Raw genomic sequence first — 26705 nt, 5'->3', positions numbered from 1 at the left:
GTATTCTTTTATTATCCATGTGGCCTTAACTGTACGAGTCCAAAGGTACCATTTTACCCATTTCTACTCAAAAAGCAGACCCCCACCCCCCCCCCAAGCTTCTAAAAACACACAAGTTTTATTTTAAAACTTTATTTCTGCAAAGCCAATCAAGAAGTGTTGGAAGGAAAAAGTGTAAAAGTTATTCTTGCATATTTGGGAACAGCAAGCACTTAGTTTGAGAAAATGAGGACTTAAAACAGTTGAATCAAAGGCAATACCCTGCTACTTGTATTTAAAATCAATGATGTTCTTTCTTAAGTAACATTCTTCTCTTCCCTAATAGCTACAATATGATACAGTACGCAACAGCTCACTTGAAAGTGCTAGAATCAGAGGATAAAGAAGCCATAAGCCAACCCACTTAACATTTCCTACTATACAATGCCTTTTTGGCGCTTGACAAATCAAGCATTCATGTAGCATTACATTCAACAGAAACATCTCTCATACTTTGGGTTTAAGATCCTTGTCCCTCCAGTTCGGATGTCGTGACATCTGACTCTTCATCGTTGTAAATATTTTCAGCCTGGAGATAACCAAATAAATTCACAGGTGTAAAAACTCCCTATGGTTTTCACAAGGTCATCTAAAAACAATTTAATCTATTTAAAACTTACTAGTTTCACTTTTACATTTCTTTCTAAAAGCTTCAATAAGGAAATGGCAGGCTAGCCAGTATTTTGAAAAATTCTTTGCCAGTGTGTAATTCCACATGTATACTTAGCCACCCATCCATGCACTAATTTCAATCACTGTTCATAAGAGATGTTTTCCAAAAGCACTTCAAGCATCGTTTAGAGGAAGTGGTAGCCCAGATGTTATGGAAGTCTCAGTTAACACCTTAGAAATGTCAAGTACTCAGTGCTCATCCTCAGAGAACTTGGTGTCATTTGAATGCCTTGACATCTCCTTCCCGTATCCCTCATATCTACCACACAGAACAGACACTGGAGACAGAGCAGCGATGCCAAGACTCCAGTGTATGAAGAGCGCAACAACAATGAAAATCAGTGCAGATGCAGAGATTTCTCCTGACCTGACAGGTGCTACAAATAGCAAACAGTGGACGAAGCACCATATGGGACTAAAGATTGTATTGTTGAAATGGAAAAAGTTCTTTTAAACTGTTTCTGTAAATGTTTGGCATAATATGCACCTACATATTCGAAATAACTTTATTACATTATGTAACTAGTAAATCTCTACAAGATAGTCATTCAAGAAAAACATTTTAACTCACCATTTGCCATATCTGCATGATGTTATCCTCAGACACTGAGCAAATGACCCAAGGCTCATTGGGGTTCCAGCTAAAATCTGAAATCTTAGCAGTGTGTCCTCCATGAATAAACTGTTACAAGAACAAAAAAAACTTTGGTTTCATATACTCTCCTGTTAATCCTAATAAAGATTTTAAAAAGTCTTTAGAGCATCAGTATTTCAACTGGGGGTGGGTGCTGTCTGGTTTTGAAGAGAGGGTGGTACAGGCTCAGTAATCTATACCTGTTTTGCAAATTTCCAAACCTCCAGAAAAGGTGACAGAATATAGTACAATGGATACCTGTATACCCTTTACCTAGATTCAACAAGTACTAATAGCATAACCGATGCTTTATCCACGTGTCTATACAATGAAATGGCTGAATACTTCAGCCTGCATCCCTTAAGAATGAGGACATTTTCCTATATAATCAAAATGCCATTTCCATACTGATTATGATGAACATTAATCTAGCATCATTTGCTCATAAACAGTTACGTGCAAATATCTAAGGTAATCAATCCATTATATGCCATGTAACATACTCTTCTATTATACAAGGGGCCTGAGGAGTCTTCTGGTTCTTCCCCTCTGCACTTTACTAAGATAGGCATACTTCTTGCCCATCTTTCCAAGGTACACAAACAGCACCAGGGTGAAAGAAAAATCCCTGGCTCCAAAAGCATAGCTCCAGATAGTCCCTCATAAGTTATGCCTAAGGTGAGACAGCTTTGCTAAACAATTCTGAAGAAAGCAGTTGTTCCCTGAAAGAGACAACCTCATGGGAAGGCACTATGCCTTATTTATCTTAGAATTAAGACTTAAATGAAACAGTTCTTCACAAGGATAGTATTAAATACATTGCTTGGAATTGGGACATCACACTTTCTGACAAAGTCTGATTTGACTCTAGTTTGACAATGAGGTCCCTGCCTGCCGACAACTATGTCTTATGCAATATATCTATTTTACCGAATAATCTTATCAGGTTAAAAATATGAGGTGGGGCTGGGTAAAACTCAACGCCTGTAATCCCAGCACTTTGGGAGGCCAAGGCAGGCGGATGGCTCAGGCTCAGGAGTTCAAGACCAGCCTGGGCAACATGACAAAACCCTGTCTACAAAAAATATGAAAATTAGCCGGGCGTGGTGGGGTGTGCCTGTAGTCCCAGCTACAAACTGGGAGGAGGAGGTTGAAACTGGGAGGTGGAGGTTGAGTGAGCTAAGACTGCGCCACTGCACTCCAGCCTGGGTGACAGAACCAGACCTTGACTTTAAAAAAAAAAAAAAAGGTAAACAGCTTTTTAAAGTACTCTTAAGGGGTACACAAGTGAATATATTGGCTGGGTGCGGTGGCTCATGCCTGTAATCCCACCACTTTGGGAGGCTGAGGCAGGTGGATCACGAGGTCAAGAGACCGAGACCATCCTGGCCAACATGGTGAAACCCCATCTCTACTAAAAACACTAAAATTAGCTGGACACGGTGGTGTGCACCTGTAGTCTCAGCTACTCGGGAGGCTGAGGCAGGAGAATCGCTTGAACCCGGGAGTCGGAGGTTGCGGTGAGGGGAGATCGTGCCACTGCACTCCAGCCTGGGCGACAAAGCGACTCCTCTTAAGGGGTACACAACTGAATATATTTTAAGATCACTGGGGCTTAGAATACATACAGGAGTTATCAAAGCATACTGGTGGAATAGTTCACTACTTTCTTTTTGGGACCGGGTCTCACTCCCATTGCTCAGGCTGGAGTGCAGTGGTGTCATCATGGCTCACTGCAGCCTCAACTTCCCCGGGCTCAGGTTTCTCCTACCTCAGTCTCCCGAGTAGCTGGGACTATAGGCACACGCCACCACGCCTGGCTAATTTTAATTTATGTATTTTTTTTTTTGGTAGAGACAGGGTTTTGCCATGTTTCCCAGCCTGGTCTTGAACTTTTGGGCCGACGTGATCCACCCACCTTGGCCTCCCAAAGTGCTGGGATTCCAGGCAGGAGCCACCATGCCCAGGCCCAGTTTAATTCTCTCAAATGTCCCTTGATTTCAAGCTTTCTTGTGAAAAACAAAATCCTAGTGTATTTTCTCAAGCACCTTGGAATTGTTGCAGAGCCATAATATACAAAGTAATACGCTTTCCTTTCTCCCTAAAAAAATTGCTGGAGACCTTGAAAACACTGTACTATGTGAAAGAATCACTCCCAAAAGACAAAAGTCACATTTACATGAAATATCTAGAATAGCCCAAACCTATAGTGCCAGAAAGTCTCGTAGTAGTTGCCAAGGGCTGGAGGAAGAAGCGAATTCAGAGGTGATAGCCACAGTTTCTTTTGGAGGGTATGAATAATGTTCCAGAATTGATTTGTGGTGATGGTTGTACAAGTCTATGAATATACTAAAAACCACTGCCTTCAAGAACAAAAAAAGGAGGAAAAAAATCCCCCAAAACCCAAGAACACCCCCTCCCCACTGAACTGTACACTTTAAAGAGGTGAACTGTGTAGTATGTAAATTATATCTCAGCAAAGCTGTCATCAAAACAAAAGGGACTGGGGCATTCTTACAAGGTGGGCTTAGTGAACATCTTCTGTGTGCAGGGCTTGCTCTCAAGGGCCTTCTTTACCTTTGAAAATGTGTGGACATTCAATACAATCCATAGGTTCAGACAAAAAATAAATAAAACTCATGGACAAAGTACAAGTGTGCCAAAATGAGTACTGGCATTAGAACTAAAATCATAAATGACAAGTGTGATGAGTGACTATCTGCCAAATGATAGGAGGAGACAAATGTTAGCTTCAGAGCAAGGACAAGGAACCATTGCTAAATCTGGCAATGTTTCACAGAAAAATGACGAAGTGAGCACTGAAGGACTCAGACGGGAAGAATGAGGATGGGCAGATACCACCATAGAAGCTTTCAAAAGGCCAAGGAGATGCATGTGCTTCAATTGGGCATGGGAGGGAGGTAGTGGGCTCTGCTAGCATCAAGATCGAGAAAGCCCTCCTTTTCTGGGCAGGAAACTTAAAAAGCATTTAAAATTTTTTCTATGCTGTTAGGAAATGTTAAGTATTGTCAACTGAATAGCAGTTATACTCACTCCCCATCCCCAAACCATCACAAATACCAGAGTTGAAATCAGTGAAAAATCACTACACACTATTTTCCAGGACCTCAAACCATTCCCAGTGAAACATTCATAAAAACCTACTGGGCACCATTTACTATTTTTGATAAATGTCAAAGCCCAATCGCAATAACCTTCAGGACCTCCATTTTGAAACCATCTGCAAGAGCTAGAATTTGAAGTTCTGACTCATTCTCGAAATAAACGGATCAATGACAATCCAATCTGCATATGGCATTTCATCTTCTATAAGCCAATGCGTACCAGGAGTTCTGGAGGCCCATCTTCTGCATCTTCTGCTGATTGTTCTTCCCCAATTTTACTGTAAGAATAAAGAATATAACGCTTTCATCAGTGACATTCTTGTAGCACGAACATCTGCTAAACCAGTATCAGCCCAGAAAGTAATCTTAAAACACAAACACACTCACAAAAATAACTTATTTCTATACTACAATCAATTAGGTTTTTTTTCTTTTTCCTTAGAGACATGGCCTCTCTGTTTCCCAGGCTGCAGTGCAGTGGCTATTCATTCACAGGCACGATCACTGTGCACTAGAGCCTTGAACTCCTGGGCTCAAAAGCGATCCTCTCGCCTCGGCCTCACCACACCTGGCTACTGTTTATATTTCGTGTAAAGGTGGAATGTTTACTTTCTGGAAATTAAAAGTTAGAGTTGTTCATAATTAAAGCTGCAGAATGAGGAATTATTGTCAATAATAAACAACTCAAAATCCCTTCATTATTTTAACTATTTATTGCCTTAGAACTAAAAGGTGAAATGTATAGTTAAAAAAATCTACACATGAACTGACGTGTAATTCCTATACTTCACTCAAAAGCCTTTTGCATCCCAGGAGTAAAATATAATTACATATCAGTACTATAGATCTGTCTAAAGATATGGCAATAAAACTTTACGCAATGTGTAAGCCAAGGAAAGGTTTTTAAGGTTTTTCTCTTAAAAACTTCAATTTGTAGAATTTGCCAGTGCTCAACAGTGGAATCACTCTTTATATATCAGTATCAGCCCTATCCTTTTACCTAACCCAAAGACTTTACTAGTAACAACTGCTAAAAAACAAAACCCAGCCCTCCAAGTGAGACATTTTTTTCCTTCCCATAAAATTAACCAAACAATCTCAAACCTGTGGGATTGCTAGACAATTATATTTCTCTTCCACCTGTCAGTACAGTTGCTAACACTCACCCATTTTAATCCCAAATTTTACCTAATATTTTTAAATTTTTTGTAGAGACAGGGTCTATGTTGCCCAGGCTGGTTTCGAACTCCTGGGTTCAAGCGATCCTCCTGCTTCAGCCTCACAAAGTACCGGGATTATAGACATAAGCCGCTATGCCTGGCCCCCTATCTAATGTAATTTTAATATTAAACAAGCTAAGAAATAATTGTAATAAGAAATTACACACAATGGTCACAAATTATTGGCACCTTCAGGGGCAATTCAGTTGCCAGGGCATCAGACTTCCAAACCTTACTGTACACTTCATACAACCTCTTTATAGTTTTGATTTAGGTTTTTTTATTTTACTACTAAAATTGTTTTTAAATCAAATACAATGCCCCGAACTGTCTGCTTTAAAGGTTTTCTACATCTTCAAGTATTTATCACGGCAAGAGTTTGCTCCATCAGAACCCTGAATATTAGTCATTTTAAGTTTTATATACAAGCATTTTATTCTCCAGTGTCTCTTCTATATACTGAGAATTACTGCCTCTGTAATTAAGGTAGCCTTGGTTTTAATATACAGGTTGAGGATCCCAAATCCAAAATGTTACAAAATCCAAAACTTTAAGCACCACACGACACTCAGAATTTGGACTTTCACACCGAGTGCAATGGCTCATGCCTGTAATCCCAGCACTTTGGGAGGCCAAGGCGGGAGAATCACTTGGGGTCAGGAGTTTGAGACCAGCCTGGCCAATATGGCAAAGCCTTTTTTTTTTTTTTTTTTTTTTTTTTTTAAATAAAAAATACAAAACCAGGCATGGTGGCTGTGGCAGTGCCTGTAGACCCAGCTCCTCAAGAAGCTGAGGCACGAGAACCGCTTGAACCTGGGAGACAGAGGTTACAGTGAGCCAAGATTGTGCCACTGCACTCCAGCCTGCGTGATAGAGCAAGATTCAGTCTCAAAAAAAAAAAAAAAAAAAAAAAAAAAAAAAAAAAAAAAAAAAAGCAGAGGAAGAATAATTTGGACTTTCAGTTCAGATTTGAGACGCTCAACCAGTTAAGTATAATGCAAATATTCCGAAATCCTAAAAATTCCAAAATCCCAAACACTTCTTATTCTAAGTATTTTGGATAAGGGATACTCAACCTGTACTAAATTCAGTCCACTTCAAAGCAATATATTTAATACAAGCAGAAAATAAGTTATTTTTTGGTAATTTAATGATTTAAACTTAAGATGACATCTTATGGAGAAGTATGTAACTGAGCAACTTTATTAAGTTGTAAAGGCTCAGATGAAAAAAGTAAAGGAGTCTAAAATTCTTAGAACAGCAAGCTGAAGTAAAGGAACTTTTAAAAATTGGGAGAAACTCTTTATACAATGAGGCCCCAGAGAACATAAGCTCTCTGACAGCTTGGGCTGTCCTTGTCCCCTTCACAAAGGTCTCCCCGGCAGTTATACAACCCACAGCGGGAGTGCACATCTGCAGAATGAATCACTGAAAGCAAAGTAAATGGTACAAAAACTCAGAATAAACAGTCTTGCCTACATGTACTATGAGATCCAGTGAGACATAAAATAGCTAACATCTTGATCTCTCAAGTGTTTTAAATACAGTCATTTGAATGCAAAAACAGACAGACACATACACCTTCATGCCTGAATATTAAGAGACAAAACTCACACCAGAGAAATTTATTTTATAGTTCATTTGCTGCTTCACTTCCATTTTACAAAACAAAGACTCTTTAGGAAGATACTTAAAAGTTTCTTTAATATTAGGTTTCTTGAAGGTGGATTACCAAATTGCTTTTCTAGTTTATGAATTACTATGTAACTTGCCAGATGAGCATATTTATGCAGTATCTTGTCACGGGACTGTAAGTTACCTTAAATCCCACACATTCAGGCGGCGGTCAGTACCACTTGAAGCCAGAATAGTTTCATTATGTGGAGACCAGTGGACCTAGTAATAGATAATTTTGAAAATGTATTTAAAGAATCATCCGCTGCTAGGTTTGTGGCTGCTGTTTTAATCTTGTATTTTCCCATCTTGTGCTCTATGATCTTATCCTTGGCCTGATGTCCTCTCTCTCTTGTCCCGGACTTTCTTTTTTTTTTTTTTTTGAGACGGAGTCTCGCTCTGCCACCCAGGCTGGAGTGCAGTGGCCGGATCTCAGCTCACTGCAAGCTCCGCCTCCCGGGTTCACGCCATTCTCCTGCCTCAGCCTCCCGAGTAGCTGGGACTACAGGCGCCCGCCACCTCGCCCGGCTAGTTTTTTCATATTTTTTAGTAGAGACGGGGTTTCACCGTGTCAGCCAGGATGGTCTCGATCTCCTGACCTCATGATCCGCCCATCTCGGCCTCCCAAAGTGCTGGGATTACAGGCTTGAGCCACCGCGCCCGGCCTGTCCCGGACTTTCAAGTGCTCTGAAAGGGCTCAGCTCCATCCTGTCCTCAGGAAGGCTGCACTCCCCAGCACTAAGGAACTCAGCCTGGGATTTCAATGAATTTATTCAACCCCATAACCATCCCACAAGCTTTTTAATTCTTCAATAAGGTGTACCTTACCCTATGAATATCTCCATGTAACACCATGGACAAGGCATTTTTTTCAATAGTGGACCCACCAGTCTGGTATAGCTTAACTGATGAATCCCTGGATTTCATTTCTTGACATACAGACACCAGAAAACTGTCACATACCTGGAAAATTTCATCTTTATGAGATTCGAAGGTATGGAGTTTTAATTTTAAGTTACGCAGATCCCATAAAGCTACGGTCTAAAAAAAATAACAAGTGAAAATGATTTCTATGCTTTACCTAACAATTTTCAAATATCTGATTAAAGCACAAGAGAACTGGGTTTTATAAACACCAAATAATGCAAAACCTTATCCGCAGAGCCGGTGGCTAGAATAAATTCGCTGTAGGGATTGAATGAGAGGCAGTTGACTTCGGCAGTGTGCGCATCCACCAAGTGGCTCGGCTTGGAGGTGGTATTGGACCTGGTGTCCCATCTAAAACACAAAGGTAAAGTCACACAGCACCCAGGGAGGACACACTCACATTTGGCCCCACGTCACTGTCACTACACTCCACAACTAGCTCCACTATGTGAGCCCCTTCATGAGGAAACCAACCACACAGCTGGTGATTCAGACCTTGACCACTAAATATACATTCAAAACCTTCAGAGAACAAGCTAGGGCTGTTAGTTCTGTTTTTTAAATTAGATTCCTATTTTAATTACCAGCTACTTCAAGCATACACAAAATACAGACTATGTAGAGAATAATGTTAACAATCTGATACCTACAACTGGTTTTGACAAATGCCCAGTATTTTGTCACATTTGCCTCAGGTTATTTGTTTATAAGATTATAGGTGAATGAAGCCCTGTGGCCATACCTTGATGCAATCATTTTCCTCCCTGACCTCCAACTGGCATCACTCTGGATTCCAATCTTGATATTTACCACCACACCAAGTATATTCCTTCACATGTCCATACCTATTTTTTTTTTTTCTAAATAATAAGCAATCCTCCCACTTCAGCCTCCTGAGTAGCTAGGACTACAGGTGCACACTATCATACCTAGCTAATTTTTTGTTTTTAAATTTTGTGTAGAGACGGAGTCTCACACTCCTGGTCTCAAGCAATCCTTCTGCCTCAGCTTCCCAAGGTGTTGGGATTACAGGAGTAAGCTACCTAAAGCTGTTTTTTCAAAGCCATAACTTAAAAAAAAATAATCAAACTACAGCCTGCAGCAATCACTGATGGTCATTCAGGTCACCCATTTAACAAGATCCCACTGAACTTTCCACCTTACATCATAAGTTTCTGATCATCAGCAACAGATCCAAACAATGACTCGTGCAGCAGGTGCCAGGCCACATCCTCTACAACAGCTGAGTGGCCAGTAAAGATCGCTTTAGCATCCACAATTTTGCCTTCTTTTGGTCCTGCGTTTATATCCCATAGACAGACAGTCTAAGAGAGAAGCAGAGAAAAAAAAAAGAACAAGGGCTATAAGAGACTATTCCCCCCCACCCTCGAGAGAGTGTCTCAGTCTCACCCAGGCTGGAGCACAGTAGTGCGATCTCGGCTCACTGCAGCCTCCGTCTTCCAGGCTCAAGCGATTCTCCTGCCTCAGCCTCCTGAGTAGCTGGGATAACAGGTGCAAGCCACCAGGCCTGGCTCATTTTTTTTGTATTTTCAGTAGAGACGGGGGTCTCGCCATGTTGGCCAGGCTGGTCTTGAAAACTCCTCACCTCAAGTGATCCACCTGCCTTGGCCTCCCGAAGTGCTGGGACTACAGGTGTGAGCCACTGTGCCCGGCCAAGAGATTGAATTTAAATGCTAACATCTTATTTAAAATAATTTCATTACAAACAAGACTATTCAACTATATAAAAGTTTGAGGTAAACACAAGAGAGAAAATATAAGCAAACAGAAGAGTATGTGGGTGCAGCCTCCATGTGAGGTGCAGAGGAAAAGGAAACTCCACTGTAATGAGGGGGAGGGGAGACTGAGTACGGTGGCAGGCAAGGACACTGACGCTGGAGTTTCTACCTACATACATTCGGACACTCAAGTACCCCAAATTCACTTAGTCTACTCTGAGAGGTCAAGGCCTGGGGCCCACAGACAGATCCCCAATGATGTGCTCCTTAAAGCATCAGCAGAGTCCAAGGAGGGGCCATGGGGCCTTGCTTGGGCCTCAACATCCTATCACAGAAAGAATTAAGAGGAAAGTCTTAAGTTTTTAATGAAAAAATATTGCAAGGTATAGGGCAACGATTCTCATTCAATGGTTAATAAGAAATAATCCCATGAAGGTATATTAGCACTACAGTTCCACTGACACTGGTATGGGCTTCATGTTTTGTTTTTTGTTTTTTAAAATTCAGAACACGTGACCATGAAAAGGCTTCATCTCTTTTTATTAAATCACTTTCTTACATGAAAGAGTTTCTTTTCTATTTTTTTTTTTTGAGACGAAGTCTCGCTCTCTTACCCAGACTGGAATGCAATGGCACAATCTGGGCTCACTGCAACCTCCACCTCCTGGGTTCAAGCAATCCTCCTGCCTCAGCCTCCCGAGTAGATGGGATTACAGGTGTGTGCCACCATGCCAATATTTTTGTATTTTCAGTAGAGACGGAGTTTAACCATGTTGGCCAGGCTGGTCTTATACTCCTGACTTCAGGTGATCCACCCGCCTCGGCCTCCCAAAATGCTGGGATTCCAGGCATGAGCCACTGTGCCCAGCCACATGAAGGACTTTCCGTAACAAAGTTATTTCCCAGTAATGGCTATTTTCCCAGTAACAAAACTTTTTTTTACACAATACATATGCCCTCCAGTCTCTGTTGTTACTTACACATGAAGACACTCAATGTACGTAAACTGAAGAGAAAGGAACATGTGGCGCTGCTGCCATTCACACCAACTCAGAAGGACCTGGCAAGATTAGCATGATACTTGGCATGGGGGGAGCCCCTGGTAAATGTCAGCTATTATTACTACTACCAAATTCCCAGCCTGGTCTCTTCAAAAGGTACTAGTAATTGGGTTAATGAGTACAGTCCACTTTCCCTACTTGGGAAACCATCTCATATACACTTTGAGGGAAGCATCCTTTCAGAAAGCCTGTAATCCCAGCTCTTTGGGAGGCCAAGGAGGGTGGATCACTTGAGCCTGGGAGTTCAAGACCAGTTTGGGCAATATGGCAAAACTCCATCTCTACAAAAAATACAAAAATTTGCTGGGGTGGTGGTGGGCGCCTGTAGTCCCAGCTACTTGAGAGGCTGAGGGAGGTAGCTACTTGAGCTGGAGAGGTGGAGGTAGCAATGAGCCGAGACTGAGCCACTGCGCTTTAGCCTGGGCGACAGAGCAAGACCCTGTCTAAAAAAGTGAAAAGACAACCAACAGAATGGGAGAAAATTTTTGAAAATCAGAGGGACTTATACCTAGAATACATAAGAAACTCTTATAACTTGACAATAAAAAGACAAAATTAAAATATGGGCAAATAATTTAAATACCTATTTCTCCAAAGGAGATATGCAAATGGCAAGTACAAGAAAAGATGCTCATCATTAGTTGTCAGGGAAACGCAAATTAAAACCACAATGAGCCAGGTGTAGTGACTCATGCCTGTAATCCCAGCACTTTGGGAGGCCAAGGCAGGAGGATTGCTTGAGCCCAGGAGTTCAAGACCAGCATGGCCAACATGGTGGAACCCTGTCTCTTACTGAAAGTAAAAAAATTAGCTGGGCTTCATGGCGCATGCCTGTAATCTCAGCTACTTGGGAGGCTAAGGCAGAAGAATTGCTTGGACCCGGGAGGTGGAGGTTGCAGTGAGCTGAGATCGTGCCACTATACTCCAGCCTGGGTGACAGAGACAGACCCCATCTCAAAACAAAAACAAAAACAAACAAAAAAACCCCAGGAGATACCACTTTACGCACACTAGGATAGCTATAATAAAAAAGACAAGCATTGGTGAGGATGTAGAGAAACTGGAACATTTGTACATTGCTTGTGGAAATGTAAAATGGACAGCCACTTTGGAAAATAGTTTGGTAGTTCTTCAAAAAATTAAACAGAGATACCATATGATCCAGTAATTCCACTCCTAGGTATATATCCAAGAGAAATGAAAACATACATCCACACAAAAACTTGTAAACAAATGTTCATAACATAATTCAAAGTAGCCCAAAAGTAGAAAGAACTCAAATGGTTCATTGACAAATAAGTGAACTGTGGTATATCCATACAGTGGAATATTGTTCATCCATAAAAAGGAATGGAATGTAAGTAATGTTACTTGAGAACATTATGCTAAGTGAAAGAAGCCAAACAGAAAAGGCTACATATATGATTTCATTTATATGAAATATCAAGAACAGATAACTCTATAGAGACAGAAAATAAACTAGTGCTTACCAGGAGCTGGGGGAAGGCAGCGAATGAGTGGGGAGTCACTGCTTAATGGGTATGGAATTTCTCTTTCAGAGAGTGAAAACATTCTAGAATTAGTGGTGATAGTTGTGCACTTTTGTGAATATACTAAAACCCACTGAATTGTACACTTAAAAAATACTTTATATTAATCAGGTCCCACAAACATTCTAGAGTTTCCATTGTAAGGGCCTGGAGGATCATCTTTTAAATAATGGGAGGCCTTTTGCCTATGCTCCCTCCATCCTAAGGCTACTTCAAAAGAACTTTGTGGAATCCGAAGACTCATACAGGGCAGTATGAAAACCATGTCTCTAAGTCCTGGGGGAATGTTACCACAATAATCAGCAGTATTATCTTAGAAAACGTTTCATCTATATAGCACTCCTTCAGTACAGCTGTGACACATCAGCTCTCACTATATGAACAAATTACAAAGACTATGTTTCTCACATGGTCATCAGATGCACTTAGGAGATGTCCACTCAAATTCGAATTCCAGGAGAGACCATAGCCTTCCTTCTGGTGACCTCTTAACCTGAGATCAGGATTACATTCTCCACTTGGGTCTAAGAAAAGATGAAAAAACATTAAGTTGTTCTCTGTTTATCAGAACTGGTGAGAATAAATTCTCACTCCTTCATTGAGTGAGCCATTACAGCAATTGCACATGAACAAGATCTGGTCTGACCCATAACCACTTTAAAAAGCTGTTCTCTTTGCTTCGTTCTTAATACCCAATGCAAATTGAGCCTCATGACCATTAAACGATTGGTTTCTTTGGAAAACCTAATATTATCCCCAACACAAAAATACTAAAAACTATAGCTATCCTATAAATTTGGGCAGTGGTAATCCTATCCCCCCAACTCCCCAATTTTTTAGAAATATTTCTAACACAGCAGGTCTGGTTGCTCAGTCCTTGCATGCCTCTAGGGTAGCCTGCAACCATAAATGACCCTTAGCCAACCCCTGGGAATGTGACCCTCAGAAAGTTCTTCACGTCACTGACTGGTAAAGTTGTGTAAGCCCAGAGCAGTGGGGTATGCCATAGGAACCTGTCAAGACTTGTAGGATTGTTTAGCAAGATTCACAATGTATTTGGCTTCACTATTGGGGTTCTCAATTTTGTTACCACGGCTGGTCACAGAACAGGATGTGCCCATGCCAACAGACCTCCACAAAAATCCCAGATTCTGAAACTCAAATGGGCTGCCCTGGGTAGAGACATTTGGCACATGTTCCTATGGTTTGCTGCTAGAGACAAAGTATGTCCCACGTGACCCTGGATGGGAAGGACTCAGACACCTGTAGCTAACCTCTCTGGACTTCCCCTGATGTATATCTTTTTCTTCCTACTTTTGCTCTGGATCCTTTGCTGTAATAACTTTAGCTGTTAGTATAAGTTGCTTTTAGGTAGTTCTGGCAAATCCCTGAACTTGTGTATGGTTATGGGACCCCCCCTAAGCAATTTTTAAACCTTTAAATATTATAAAGTATGCTACTTTGACTTAAAAACATTACCAGTTTGAATCAAGAAAACTGCTCAAGTAATGACCTGACTTTATTATTACATACCTGGTTTAGCAGGGTGTTTTGTATAGTCAAAAACCAACACATCAGAAGATGGTGTTTTTGTAGCAATGATGTGAGGATTCTGCGGCATGTAACGAGCACGGTTTACTTCTCCTTCATGATTGATTTTAATTTCACATTCAATTTTTCCTGTTACAGAACCAAAGCCACCAAATTCTGATGTGAGGAGAAAGAAACACACACACACTCAGGATTAAAATTCACAAATTACTTAGTTCAATCAACCCAACAGATTTTGACCTGGCAGAATACAACACAAATTGACAAGCCAAAGACAGAGACATGCATAGAGAAAATCCACAAATGTGGGTTCATTTGCCACATCAATTTATTCTTAATTTGCACTGGAAAACATTGGTAGCTGCCTTATGCAACTTAATTCAGTTCCACCTTGGATCTAAAACAACTGTCCTCTTTCAGTTATGAAGATGATACAGTTATTCACTGAAATTTCAAATAACCATATAATAAGCAGACCAACAGCTTTTTAGTTCAAATACAACTCATTGGAAGTGCTGCACTGATTTAGCATCTTATTTTAGGATTCATAAAAACAGGAAAAGTTTTAACCCTCAGGAGTATGAACACCCTTTGAGTCTAAAGTCAGAAGCATCCTCAAATCAGTGTGAAACCCATGCTAATCCCTACCTGTCCCTAAACACACATACGTTGGCCCTGCTAGCATCCTTGGTTTAACTGCTAGTGCAATGCCAAGGTTAACCTCTCCGCCCATCTGGTGTGTGAATAAGACTGTAGTATTAAATAATCATGAAAAAGGCCTTGTAAAGTAACAAAGCCATATAAAAAGCACAGTAACTTCCAAGAAGTAGCAACATATTAGCAGAAAGAATACAAATAGAGAATATCTAAGCAAATACAACAAACAAGAACATTCTTTTTTGTGCTCATAGATAAAAAACTTGAATTAGTTGCTGAAGCTTAAAAAAATAGGAGAGTTCACACTACAATTGTGTTATTCTTCCTGACCTATATTGCCTTTTCTTTGCACATTCCATTTTAGCTCACCCTATGTCTCAGGTCAGGGACAACTAACACAAATGCCTACTGGAGCCAGGCTGGTAAGAAGTAAAATAGACCGGGGCCTGGAGCAACCACCAAAAGGAGCAAACCATTTCTCAGTTCCAGGCAGCTCCTTCTATGTGGAATGCTTAATGAACACTGGCTTCCATGTCTTAATATTAGTATCTAGCTGTTCTCTCTGAAGCAAACATAGCTTACTATTGCAGTGCGGCTGAAAAAACCGTATCTCAAATCCATGATTACTTCAAAGCTCCTCTACCCACTACTCTCACGTGACAACATGCAAAAGGACCCTTTTTCCTCGTAGCACCTTCTGTTCCATGGTGTCAATGAAAGAAGTGTGCCTCAGCATGCTAAGACCCCTCCTGATCCAATAGTCTCCTGCCTCCTGAGACTGCTCCAAACATGCTTCACTTTGACCTTCAACATCCCATTGCATGGACTCCAGTGGCTCTAACCCTTCTGCTACAAAGATACTCAAGTTTCCTGATTCCTTTAGCTAAAACAACCTGAAGAGCTCTCCAAAAAAAGTGGGGGGAAGGGGCGCTTCCAAGTAGGATTTACTTTGAACACAAGAGTTTTGTTTTCTCAAACTTAAAATTTTGAAGTCACTGTCTTAATGATCACATCCATTAAAAAATATAACTGAATATTGGCCAGGCACAGTGGCTCACACCTGTAATCCCAGCACTTTGGGAGGCTGAGGTGGGCGGATTACGAGGTCAGGAGATCAAGACCATCCTGGCTAACAATGTGAAACCTTGTCCCTAACTAAAAATACAAAAAGTTAGTTGGCTGTGGTGGCGGGCGCCTGTAGTCCCAGCTACTTGGGAAATCACTTGAACCCAGGAAGCAGAGGTTGCAGTGAGCCGAGATCACACCACTGCACTCCAGCCTGGGTGAAAGAGCAAGACTTTGTCTCAAAAAAAAAAAAAAAAAAAAAAAAAAAAAAAAAAAAAAAAAAATCACACACATATAAACGTAAACTGAATATTAACAAAGGCATTAAATTATTTCAGCTACTTGTTAGAATACATTGGATGTGTAACTTTAAGACTTTAACAGTATATTAATATCGTTATGCAGAGACTGTTAAACTGCAAGCCCAGTAAATACATACTTCAGGGCTAAAAGCCATTTAAAAATTTCTGATTACAATACCTTCAGGCCGGGAGTGGTGGCTCATGCCTGTAATTCCAGCACTTTGGGAAGTTTAGGCAGGCGAATCACTTGAGGCCAGGAGTTTGAGACCAGCCTGGCCAACATGACAAAACTCAGTCTCTACTAAAAATACAAAAATTAGCTGGGCGTGTTGGTGGGCGCCTGTAATCCTGGCTACTCTCGAGGCTGAGGCATGAGAATCACTTGAACCCCAGAGGTGGAGGTTGTAGTGAGCCGAGATGGCACCACTGCACTCCAGCCTGGGCGACAGAGCGAGACCCTGCCTCATAACAAACAAAAGCAAAACACAAAAAACTCCCAATATTTAAAGAAAGAATGCATACAGTTGTCGGGGAATGAACGATAAATTGTGGGAGGGGTAAACTGGGTGAATCACTTTGGAGAACAGTTTTCTATGAAGTTGACAATGAATACACCATACAATCCAGCAGTTTCACTACACTAGAGAATGTAGTATTTTTGAGACAGGATCTTGCTCTGTTGTTCAGGGTGGAGTGCAGTGGTGTGATCCTAGCTCACTACAGCTTCGAACTCCTGGGCTCAAGAGATCCTCAGCCTCCCAAGTAGCTAGGACTATAGGCATGCGCCACCACACATGGCTAGTTTTTAATCTATTTTTTGATAGAGACAATGTCTCAGTGTGTGCCCTGAGTGGTCTTAAACTCCTGGGCTCAAGTGTTCCTCCTGCCTTGGCCTCCCAAAGTGTTGGGACTATGGGTGTGAGCCACTGTGCCTGGCCAGTATTTTATTTTCAATAAAAAAAAAAAAACCCTAAGGCACGTATTAGAAAATGCTAACGGCATTAAGCTATTTGGGACTGTGAAGAGAGAGTTAATATAGCAGTCTGGGTGCTTAGCCCTGGAGTCTCTGAGGAACACTGGGACCCCATTACTGACCCTTGGCAAGCTCCTGGGAACATGCACCTCAGAATGTTCTTTCTGTCACTGATGAACTGATGATTTTGTGGTGTGCACCTGGAGCAATGGACCGCGTTGTACCAGTTTGTCAGGTTTACTTTGCAGATATCAAGATTGATGATACATACCTTCTTTTATTACTGGGTCCTCAGTTTGTATTACTGGGGTCCTCAAGTTTCAGTCGCCGTGGCTGGTTGTCAGCAGGATGTGCCTATGTAACTAGTCCCCCAAGAAAACCTCAGACCCCAAGACCCAAACAGGCTTCCCTGAGCAGAGATATTTCACACATGTCCCTGCAGTTTGCTGCCAGAGAGAAAGCACATTCTGTGTGGCCTTGGACAAGACTTGTGCCAGACCTCCCTGAGCTTGCCGATGTACATCTTTTTCCTGCTGCTTTTGTTTTGTGTTCTTTACTGTAACAAACTTTAGCCACAAGTATAATTTGCTCTTGGGAGTCCTAGCGAAATCACCAAACTTGGGGTGGTCATGGGAATACCAAAAACAGGAGAGTATGTGTTTGACTAAATTAAAAAAAGAAAAAAAAAAACCAAGAGATTCCTAAATTAACCCTACCACTACTGCCACTCTCCTCAAACAAAAAAATACCCACTGCACACACCAACACATATTACTTCTACCAAAGAGGAATATCTTAATTACACATAGCAGTTATTCACTTAATTTATCTTGGATACCTTCCTATAACAATGTGTACAGATTTTTCTAATTAAAAAAAAATTTTTTTTTGAAATTTTGGTAGAAACGAGGTCTGTGTTTTTCAGACTGGGCTTGAACTCCTGAGCTCAAGCAATCCTCCCACCTCGGCCTCCCCAAGTGCTGGGATTATAGGTGTGAGTCACGGCACCTGGCCTTTCTTTCTTCTTAATTGCTGAGTAGTATTTCAAACATACCATGTGCTTAACCAACTTTCTATGAACCAACATCTGGGTTACAAGGTTGATCCTAATTTTTCAATTCTGCAATTATGGCTAAAATCCTTGCGCACATGTAGGTGAGTAGTTCTGTAGGATAAAGTCCTAGAAGTTAAATTACTGGGCCAACAGCTAATAGTATAGTTTTAATAGCATATGCTTTGAAAGAGGCATTTTCCCTTTGACATCAATATTGGAATATATGATATACCTACCACCCTTGTCACTGTCACAATGGGAAGCATCAAACTGTGCATCATCATTGGGAATATGTACTCGAGCAACCACCAGATGATTCTGTTCATCAGACGTATGAGTCCCCAGCACTAGCCAATGAAGGGCATAATCTTTTCCTTCCGGTCTGTTTAAGAAAGAAAATAAGTCACACTGATCTGACAAGAAATCTCCAGTTGCTAACAAATTCAGTCTAGTTCCCTCAAAATACATTCAAATTTCTTTAGCAAATATATGCTTAGCATCAATTGTGTATCTTCTCCCCCTCTGGTTACCAACTTTACAATCCCCACATATGCAAATATAAGAAAATATTCTAGCTACAATATGCAGAGGGCTTGCTTCTTTCTCAAAGACTCATCTTCCTGTGCCTCAATTATCAATGTGAACACTACCTTTTATAGAGCAGCACTCTGGGGAAGGCAGGCCCAACTCAGTATAACACAGACAAACATCTACACAGGAATCCACCAACAATCCCCACACTCATAAATCACAACTTCCCACCTAAAGAAATCATCTTCCCACCTAAAAATATCTTACACACTAGATGTTTCCTATTTCCCAATAAGAAATTCTACAAGATAGTATGGACAGAAAGTACTGAATCAAAAAAACAGCTTAAATCCTGGATCAAACTAAAATGCAATTGCTTAAAACACAACCTCCCTGGGGCCTCAGTTTCTTCACTGAATAAAACAGGCTATAAGTGCAAATGGCATGATGTGAACTCCTTGACGTTTATGATACCTAAGTTTATGAAACGAACATTCTCAATTTTACTGAGGCATCTTTGTTACCTTGTTCTGTGGAAACTCACCTTGAGGCTGAAGAACTTGCCCAAACCTCTTGGCACCTTGGTCCAAGCAGTGATTTTTGCATCAGTATCTATCAAAAAGGCTTCCCCATTTGTATTATCTAGAACACAATTTTCAACTGTGCTCCATGGTCCCACTTCAATGAAGAGGACTGAGAAGTAGGGCTCTAGGCCCCAACACAAGACAAGTTAGGCCATTTATTTATCTGTTTCTAAATTTCAGCTGCACGAAGGACTCAATGTTTTTTTTGTTTTTTGTTTTTTTCCCTAAAAAGATTGAAGGTTACTTCTAGGCAAGTAATTTAGTAATAACTTAAGAAAATACAAGGCCGGGCGCGGTGGCTCAGGCCTGTAATCCAGCACTTTGGGAGGCTGAAGCGGGCGGATCACGAGGTCAGGAGACTGAAACCATCCTGGCTAACACAATGAAACCCCGTCTCTACTAAAATACAAAAAATTAGCCAGGTGTGGTGGTGGGCACCTGTAGTCCCAGCTACTTGGGAGGCTGAGGCGGGAGAATGGAGTGAACCTGCGAGGCAGAGCTTGCAGTGAGCTGAGATCGTTCCACTGCACTCCAGCCTAGGCGACAGAGCGAGACTCCATCTCAAAAGAAAAAAAAAAAAAGAAAATACAAGATGCAAATTTACCAAGATTTGGCTTACAGTAAGAAAGTGCGTGCACAGACACACACACACACACACACACACACTCCCCCAAGAAGAAAGTAAGGCAGCCATGACTAAGCAATAGCAACGTGTTTGAAAAAAAGACACCTGGGCGCGGTGGCTCATGCTTGTAATCCCAGCACTTTGGGAGGCCAAGGCAGGCGGATCACCTGAGGTTGGGAGTTTGAGACCAACCTGTCCAACATGGAGAAATCCCGTCTCTACTAAAACTACAAAATTAGCCAGGCATGGTGGCACATGCCTGTAATCCCAGCTACTCAGGAGGCTGAGGCAGGAGGATCACTTTAACCTGGGAGGCGGAGGTTGCAGTGGGCCAAGATCACACCATTGCACTCCAGCCTGAGCAACAAGAGTGAAACTCAGTCTCAAAAAAAAAAAAAAAAAAAAGACGACAACGACGACATGGGTCTTGATTGATACATGCACAGTGGGCCAACAATATGATGTGGCTACCAAAAAAGTAATTAATTCCATCTTAGGTGGTCTTTATATGCGTGTAGGGGGCAATGCACATGAGCCCATGTGCCCCCGCCCCCACTTTTTTTTTTTTTTTTTTTTTTTTAAGAGACAAGGTCTCCCTATGTTGCCTAGGCTGGTCTCCAACTCTTGGGCTCAAATTGATCCTCCTGCATCAACCTCTTCAGTAGCTGGGACTACAGATGTGTGCCACCATATCTGGCTTGCCCACTTATTTTTAACCAGTAAAACCAACATACTTTATGAGGACTTGGACAGAAATCAAACCTTTACAGGGAATAGTGGCTTAAAATGAAAGGGTAAGCCAGGTACAGTGCTGTGCACCCACAGTACCAGCTACTAGGGAGGACTGCTTAAGCCTAGGAGTTCATGTCCAGTCTGGGCAACATAGCAAGACCCTGTCAAAAAAAAAAAAAAAGAAAGAAAGAAGAAATATTTGGCCACATGCGGTGGCTCATGCCTCTAATCCCAGCACTTAGAGAGGCCAAGGCAGGCGGATCACTTGAGCCCAGGAGTTCGAGACCAGCCTGGGCAACATGGCAAAATCCCATCTCCACCAAAAAAAAAAAAAAAAAAACAGTAAATATTTAAAAAGAGAAATAAGAATGCTTGAGAGAAAGAAGGCACCACAAAGCAATGCCGGGACTGACATCAAAGGAAAAAAGTGACTTGTTTTTTGTGGAGTTACGCAAGAAAACTGAGACTCATAGGTAAAAAATTACAGGTAGACAGGTCAGTTTATCATAGGCCCTTTCTAATGAACACTGTCCCAAGATGGACTGGAGGAGCTTAAAAATCCCTCTGGACTCAAATTTAATTATTCCAGTTTTCCCCAACTTGATCATCATATGAGGACTTTTCTTTTTACTAGAAATCCTTTCACCTCCATCACTAAAACACAGCCTGTTTTCCTAAACTAATCAATATGACACTATTTTCCTCCAATACTGGATGTACTTAAAGGCTGCAGAAGCACTAATGGTTAAGAGAGTCTATTCATTTTCAGTGCAGAATCCTCTGACCCCAGTAACTACCACTAGGAAATTTAGCCAAGCATCACATAAATATGGCCTATTACAAGATTATTCTCAGCAGTATTGTTTATAGCAGCAAAAAGACTGAAAATAACTAAACATCCATCAGTAACGAACTGGTATCATATATTACACAGTGTATCTATAAACAAAATTCTATGGCACCCTTGAAAAGAACAAGCATATCTAAGCATGCTGACAGGAAAATCTCCAATATATACTCTTACTGACAAACTCAAGTGAAGAACTTGCTACCATAAAAAATGATGAAGATACAGGTATGCATTTCTATGCGCTGGCAAGGATGGGTTAGGAAATTGAAAACAATGACTGGGGAAAGGAAGTAGGACAGTAAGGGATGTGGAAAGGGGACTTATTCACTCTATATCCTTTTGTACTTCCTGAATTTGAAAAACTACAAAGCTTTTTAGGTAGACAATAACTTAGTCTCAATATATTTAAAACATTATTCAACAAGAGATATGAAATAACTACCTAATTTAAAAAAAAAAAAACAATTTCTTAGAGATATCTAAATAAAACCTTTTAAAAGTCAAATCAACAATTGTAAACCCAGCATTCTGGGAGGCTGAGGTGGGTAGATCACGAGGTCAGGAGTTTGAGACCAGCCTGACCAACATGGTGAAACCCTGTCTTTACTAAAAATACAAAAATTAGCTGGGTGTGGTGGTACACACCTGTAATCCCAGCTGCTCAGGAGGTTGAGGCAGGAGAAACGCTTGAACCTGGGAGGTGGAGGGCGCAGTGAGCCAAGATAGTGCCACTGCACTCCAGCCTGGGAGACAGAGTCTTGCTCTGTCTCCAAAAAAAAAAAAAAGCAAGCCAAATCAATTATTTGGACAATTACCGAACTCAACTGAAGGACAATAGCTCAGAAAGTCCAAGTAATCGTTATGAAGCATGTTGTAAGTCAGCAGAAGAAAGGCTTATGAGGTGGAGCAGGGTCTTGTTCCTCAGAGTCAGACACTGAGGAACAGTCAACATTTTTACTGTTCTGTATGGTGATAAAACACAGTCCCTTTATACCTCTAACTGAACCCTGCAAAGCACCACACAGCAATCCTCAACATCCAAGAATGCAGGCTGCTTGGCATTTTCTTACATTCTCTAAGGCACTGCACGTCCCACAACTCAATCCCACAACAGCTTTGTATACAAAGAACACCATGATACATATTAAATAATTTAATTAAAGCATTTTCTATTACATTCCTAAGTATTACATATTATAGGTAACATTTAAAAAAAAAAAACTTCAGCAAGTAGCTTCCATTGAAATCCAAATGAAGAAACACAGAGCTATTTCAATCCTGACAAATTATTTCTGAACAGGAAGGGGTGGGAGAATCAGCATCAGTCACCACTTACTGTGTACTTATGCTGCACCAGGCACTTTAACATGCATGATCTCATTTAATTCCCTCAAATGTAGGTAGTCAGTACGACCATCATCTCCATTTACAGCCCAGACAACACGGCCCCAGTTCACAAAGCTAAGAAGAAGCAGGGGCATGATTCTAACCCAGGTCTCTTAAGTTTAAAGTCCCTGCTGTTTTCCATTATGTTACAGTGGGTCAAAAAGATCCCCAAAAAGGTAAGTTAATACATTTTAAATCTGCTTAACAGACCAAAGAGGCAAACGCACACAGTGCTCAAACCAGAACTTGAATACCCCTGGACATATGATGCTTAGTCTAGTTTTCAATCTGTTCAAAGGTGACTGTAAACGTCAATGCTTCCAAGTGTCCATCACTTAGTTCTTCTCTACTCTTCCCACATCTGTACATTTACATATAGATTTTTGGGAAGCCCAGTGGAAATTCCTATCTGTATGGAAATCAATGTTTGCATATGGAGAACCTAGCCACTGTAAGAGCAGTTTTATATACAATTAGATTATTATTGTAATTATTATCTTTATTTTTAAGAAATAGAGTCTCGCTCTCGCTCAGGCCAGAGTGCAGTAGTGCAATCTTGGCTCACTGCAACCTCCACCTCCCAGGTTCAAGCAATTCTTCTGCCTCAGCCTCCCTGTAGCCTGTAGCTGAGACTACAGGCACACGCTGCCACGCCCGGCTAATTTTTTTTTTTGTATTTTAGTAGAGACAGGGTTTCACCGTGTTGCCTGGGCTGGTTTCGAACTCCTGAGCTCAGGCAATCCACCTGCCTCGGCCTCCCAAAGTGCTAAGATTACAGGCGTGAGCCACCACGCCCAGCCAAAATTAGCTTATTATTTTTATAACTTGTTGCAAAATCCTCTTTTTAGGTTAGAGTTTCATTTAATCCTCTTTAAATTATATGCCCACAACACCCAAATTTAAGATGCTTTTTTGTTGTTTCTTTGGAAGACAGGGTCTCACTCTGTTGGCTAAGCTGGAATGCAGTGGCGCAATCATGGCTCACTGCAGCCTTGAACTCCTGAGCTCAAGCTAACCTTCCAAAGCGCTAGGATTACAGGAGTATAAGCCACTGTGCCTGGCCCCATATTTAATACACTTTAAAAGTACATGGTCAAGTTCCTACTAGAAAAGGTTCCAGTGAATGAGAAAGGCAGACTAACGCAGGGACCAGCTGTGTGATCTTGGGATGGCACTTAAACGCTCACTCCCAGTTCCCCTATCAGTAAAACAAGGATAATGAAAATTACCTACAGCATAGTACTACTGTGAGGATTACAACAACAAGACGTAGATTCTTCAGATGTGCCATGCCCTGTTCTGAGTGCTCAATAAATGCCAGCAATTATTACCAGAGAAACCGTAGATCTAACAGAAAAGAATACTCTTATGAAGACTAACGGCAATCTCAAAGTGTATTCCATAAGCCGATAACATCTTTTCTTTGGTCAATTGCTGACAAGGTCTTTTTGCCTTTACCAATTAAAATGTATTTACCTTGGGTGACTGTTACGTGTGTTCACTTTGCAAAAATTTATGAAGCCATACAACACTTAAGATGTGTGAACTTTTCTGTAAATATTCTCTTTTTCAATAAAGTTTTAAAGAAACGCATTAGTTTGGGCCCAGAGAGATGCTGTTCTACATTCGAGCCCAGGAACTGTCAAATATATTCAGTGTTTCCTCCAAATACCATTAATCTCACAACGGATTCTTTCTCCCCTTTTACCACCACACTATACGCCAGAAATCACGTTAAGTTTTGAAAATAAAAACCACCTGCCACCCCATGCAAGGGCTGATTACATACTTATGTTCTAGGTATAAAACGCCAAAACTAGGAAATTCAGAACGACAGTTAAATTTAAGCAAAAAAAAAAAAAAAAAAGTTGCCAGAAACCCTTACTTAGTCACTTCAGGAAGCCACTGAACGGTAAGACTGGGCCACTGAAGAGCATGGGTCATAACCAGGTCATACAGAAACGGTGTATTCTTCTTCCAGATTTTATATTCTTCATTGATGACACGCTCCTCCACAGTATCTTCAAACACTGAAATTTGGAGAAAGCCCACACAATTAAGTGGCTGAGATGGATCGAAGTCAGAAATTGGAGGTCACCTCAAGATGGCCACACCTCATGTACTCTTTCCTTTTACCTCTAATTTGGACACGGACAACTAACTGCTCTTACAGAAGGTGAAGAAAATACTACCAACCAGGAAGCCTCTTTTTTTCCGTTGAGATCAATACCCTCTGCGTATACCATGTTGGGTAGTCAATTACACGGACATGGAAATTGTTTACCCTGTTACAGCTGTTCGCACCTGTTCTAAGATGACGACCTGTACGTACAGGGGCTGCGCGACCCACTCGGGAAGACAAATGCACGTGTACCAGAAGCCCACAGGCCTGGTCCCTCCAATCCCCATCAGGGGAGGCCCCAGCTCCCACGACACCCGCCTCGGCAGCCATAGGCCTGAGGGCTCCAGCAACCCCCGGACAAGGGCCGCGACCCCGAGGCGGTCAACGCGCGCGCGTAGGAGCCGCGGCGCTCGCTTCCCGGCGGCGGCGACCGCCTCCGCCCCGGGGCCGAGGGCGCCGGAGTGAGCGCAGCCGCTGGAGGAGGGAAGAGAAGAGGGGGGCCCAGCCCTCGGCCCCGCGCCTGGCTCCGGAAGTGCTCGGAGCCCTCGGCACGGCGGTCCCGTCCCGCGCAGGCCCCACGAGGCGCGCGCCCAGCCTCGCGCCCGGCCCCGCCCCCTGCTCCGCACGCCAATTCGCGCCTTTCGCCGGCGCGTGCCGCGGCCTCGCGCGCCCGCCGCCCCCCGCGGCCCCGGCGCGCGCCGCCCCGCAGGGCCTCTTACTCTCTTTACTCGCCATCTTGCGTCGGGTCGTTCGCCCCTCGCCGCCGCCTCGGACTCCCCTCGTTAGCCAAGAGCAGCCCGACCACTGGCGCTCCTGCCTTTCCCAAACGCGTCACACACTCCCCGCGGTCGAAAGCCCGGGCCCAGTCTTGCTGCCTGGGTGCTCCCCAGACGCCGCGTCCTTGTTTCCTGCCTCCTCCCCGCTCGCGGGTACCGAGGTCTGAGGCGCTCTTCTCTCTCTCTCCAAACTTGGAACGAGACTTTTCAACCCGCGCCTCCCAGCCCGCCCAGGCAGCTAAGCGCAGGCGCATCCGCCCTGGGAAAAGTGAGAGGAGGCGGAGAGGCGGGTCTGGGAGCCAACGGCTCCAGCGCCGCGACCAATGACGCGCGGCGGGCGGGTTTCACGCGGCGTTCGGAGGCGGGCTTCTGGGGGTGGGCGGAGCGTGCCGCGGCAGGAAGTTGGCGATGCGCAGGCGCGAGGGCTCGCCCGGCGCTCCCAGGGCCGGCCGCGGGGGCGGATGGGGGCGCGCGGGGGCGGGGCGGATGAGGGCCTGAGGGGGCGGGGCGGATGGGGGCGCGCGAGGGTGGGGTGGATGGGGGCGCGGCTGGCCGGCTGAGCGGGGGCCGCGAGCCTCGGGGCGGCTAGCCTTGGGGCCCGTGGGGCGTGGTTGCTTGTAGCGGCAGCGGTGGTGGGGGTGAGAGGGGGGCAGGGAGGCTGCTGCCGCTTAGCCAAGCAAAATCTCAGAGCAAGAGGGGAAAATGGTTCCTGTTCTCGAGAGATTACTGTGCCTTCAAAGTCTCCCTGATAATCACGGACATGCAATTCTCTGCACCCCTGAAATGTTCTCCTCCAGCCGACTGGCCTTTCCTGGGGCCCGGTCGGGCCGAGGCGGGGCTGGTCTCAGAGGGAGGA

At 42.8% G+C, this 26705-nt stretch overlaps 1 protein-coding gene across 2 annotated transcripts; it reads right to left on the bottom strand.

The window, feature by feature from the left end:
• Nucleotides 1–116: 116 nt before the first annotated feature.
• RBBP7 (RB binding protein 7, chromatin remodeling factor) lies at nucleotides 117–26151 on the bottom strand. 2 transcript variants are annotated; one of them, XM_007991139.3, is made up of 12 exons: nucleotides 25793–26151; nucleotides 24837–24981; nucleotides 18480–18625; nucleotides 14175–14348; nucleotides 13050–13165; nucleotides 9456–9616; nucleotides 8516–8642; nucleotides 8328–8405; nucleotides 7510–7586; nucleotides 4691–4748; nucleotides 1283–1393; nucleotides 117–568 (listed from the first exon to the last, which is right to left on the bottom strand). In XM_007991139.3, exons 1-12 carry the CDS (start codon nucleotides 25806–25808, stop codon nucleotides 500–502), a joined length of 1278 nt encoding a protein of 425 aa, XP_007989330.1. In that variant the 5' UTR covers nucleotides 25809–26151; the 3' UTR covers nucleotides 117–499. The 2 variants fall into 2 exon arrangements, with proteins under 2 accessions (XP_007989330.1, XP_007989328.1); XM_007991137.3 differs by lacking the exon at nucleotides 25793–26151 and adding an exon at nucleotides 25256–25629.
• Nucleotides 26152–26705: the final 554 nt, after the last annotated feature.

The sequence above is a fragment of the Chlorocebus sabaeus genome, chromosome X (genome assembly GCF_047675955.1).
Source record: "Chlorocebus sabaeus isolate Y175 chromosome X, mChlSab1.0.hap1, whole genome shotgun sequence".
In the NCBI taxonomy this organism is placed as follows: domain Eukaryota; kingdom Metazoa; phylum Chordata; class Mammalia; order Primates; family Cercopithecidae; genus Chlorocebus; species Chlorocebus sabaeus.
This window is presented reverse-complemented; position numbering and strand designations above follow the sequence as displayed.

Excerpts from the sequence above, each read along its gene's own strand:
- RBBP7 (XM_007991137.3), bottom strand. The coding sequence starts at position 25,403 with ATGGCTGCCGAGGCGGGTGTCGTGGGAGCTGGGGCCTCCCCTGATGGG. Across the intron at positions 8,643-9,455 it reads GATGATCAGAAACTTATGAT|ATGGGACACCAGGTCCAATA; the intron begins GTAAGGTGGAAA and ends TTTGTGTTTTAG. Across the intron at positions 7,587-8,327 it reads ATAAAGATGAAATTTTCCAG|GTCCACTGGTCTCCACATAA; the intron begins GTATGTGACAGT and ends ATCTATTACTAG.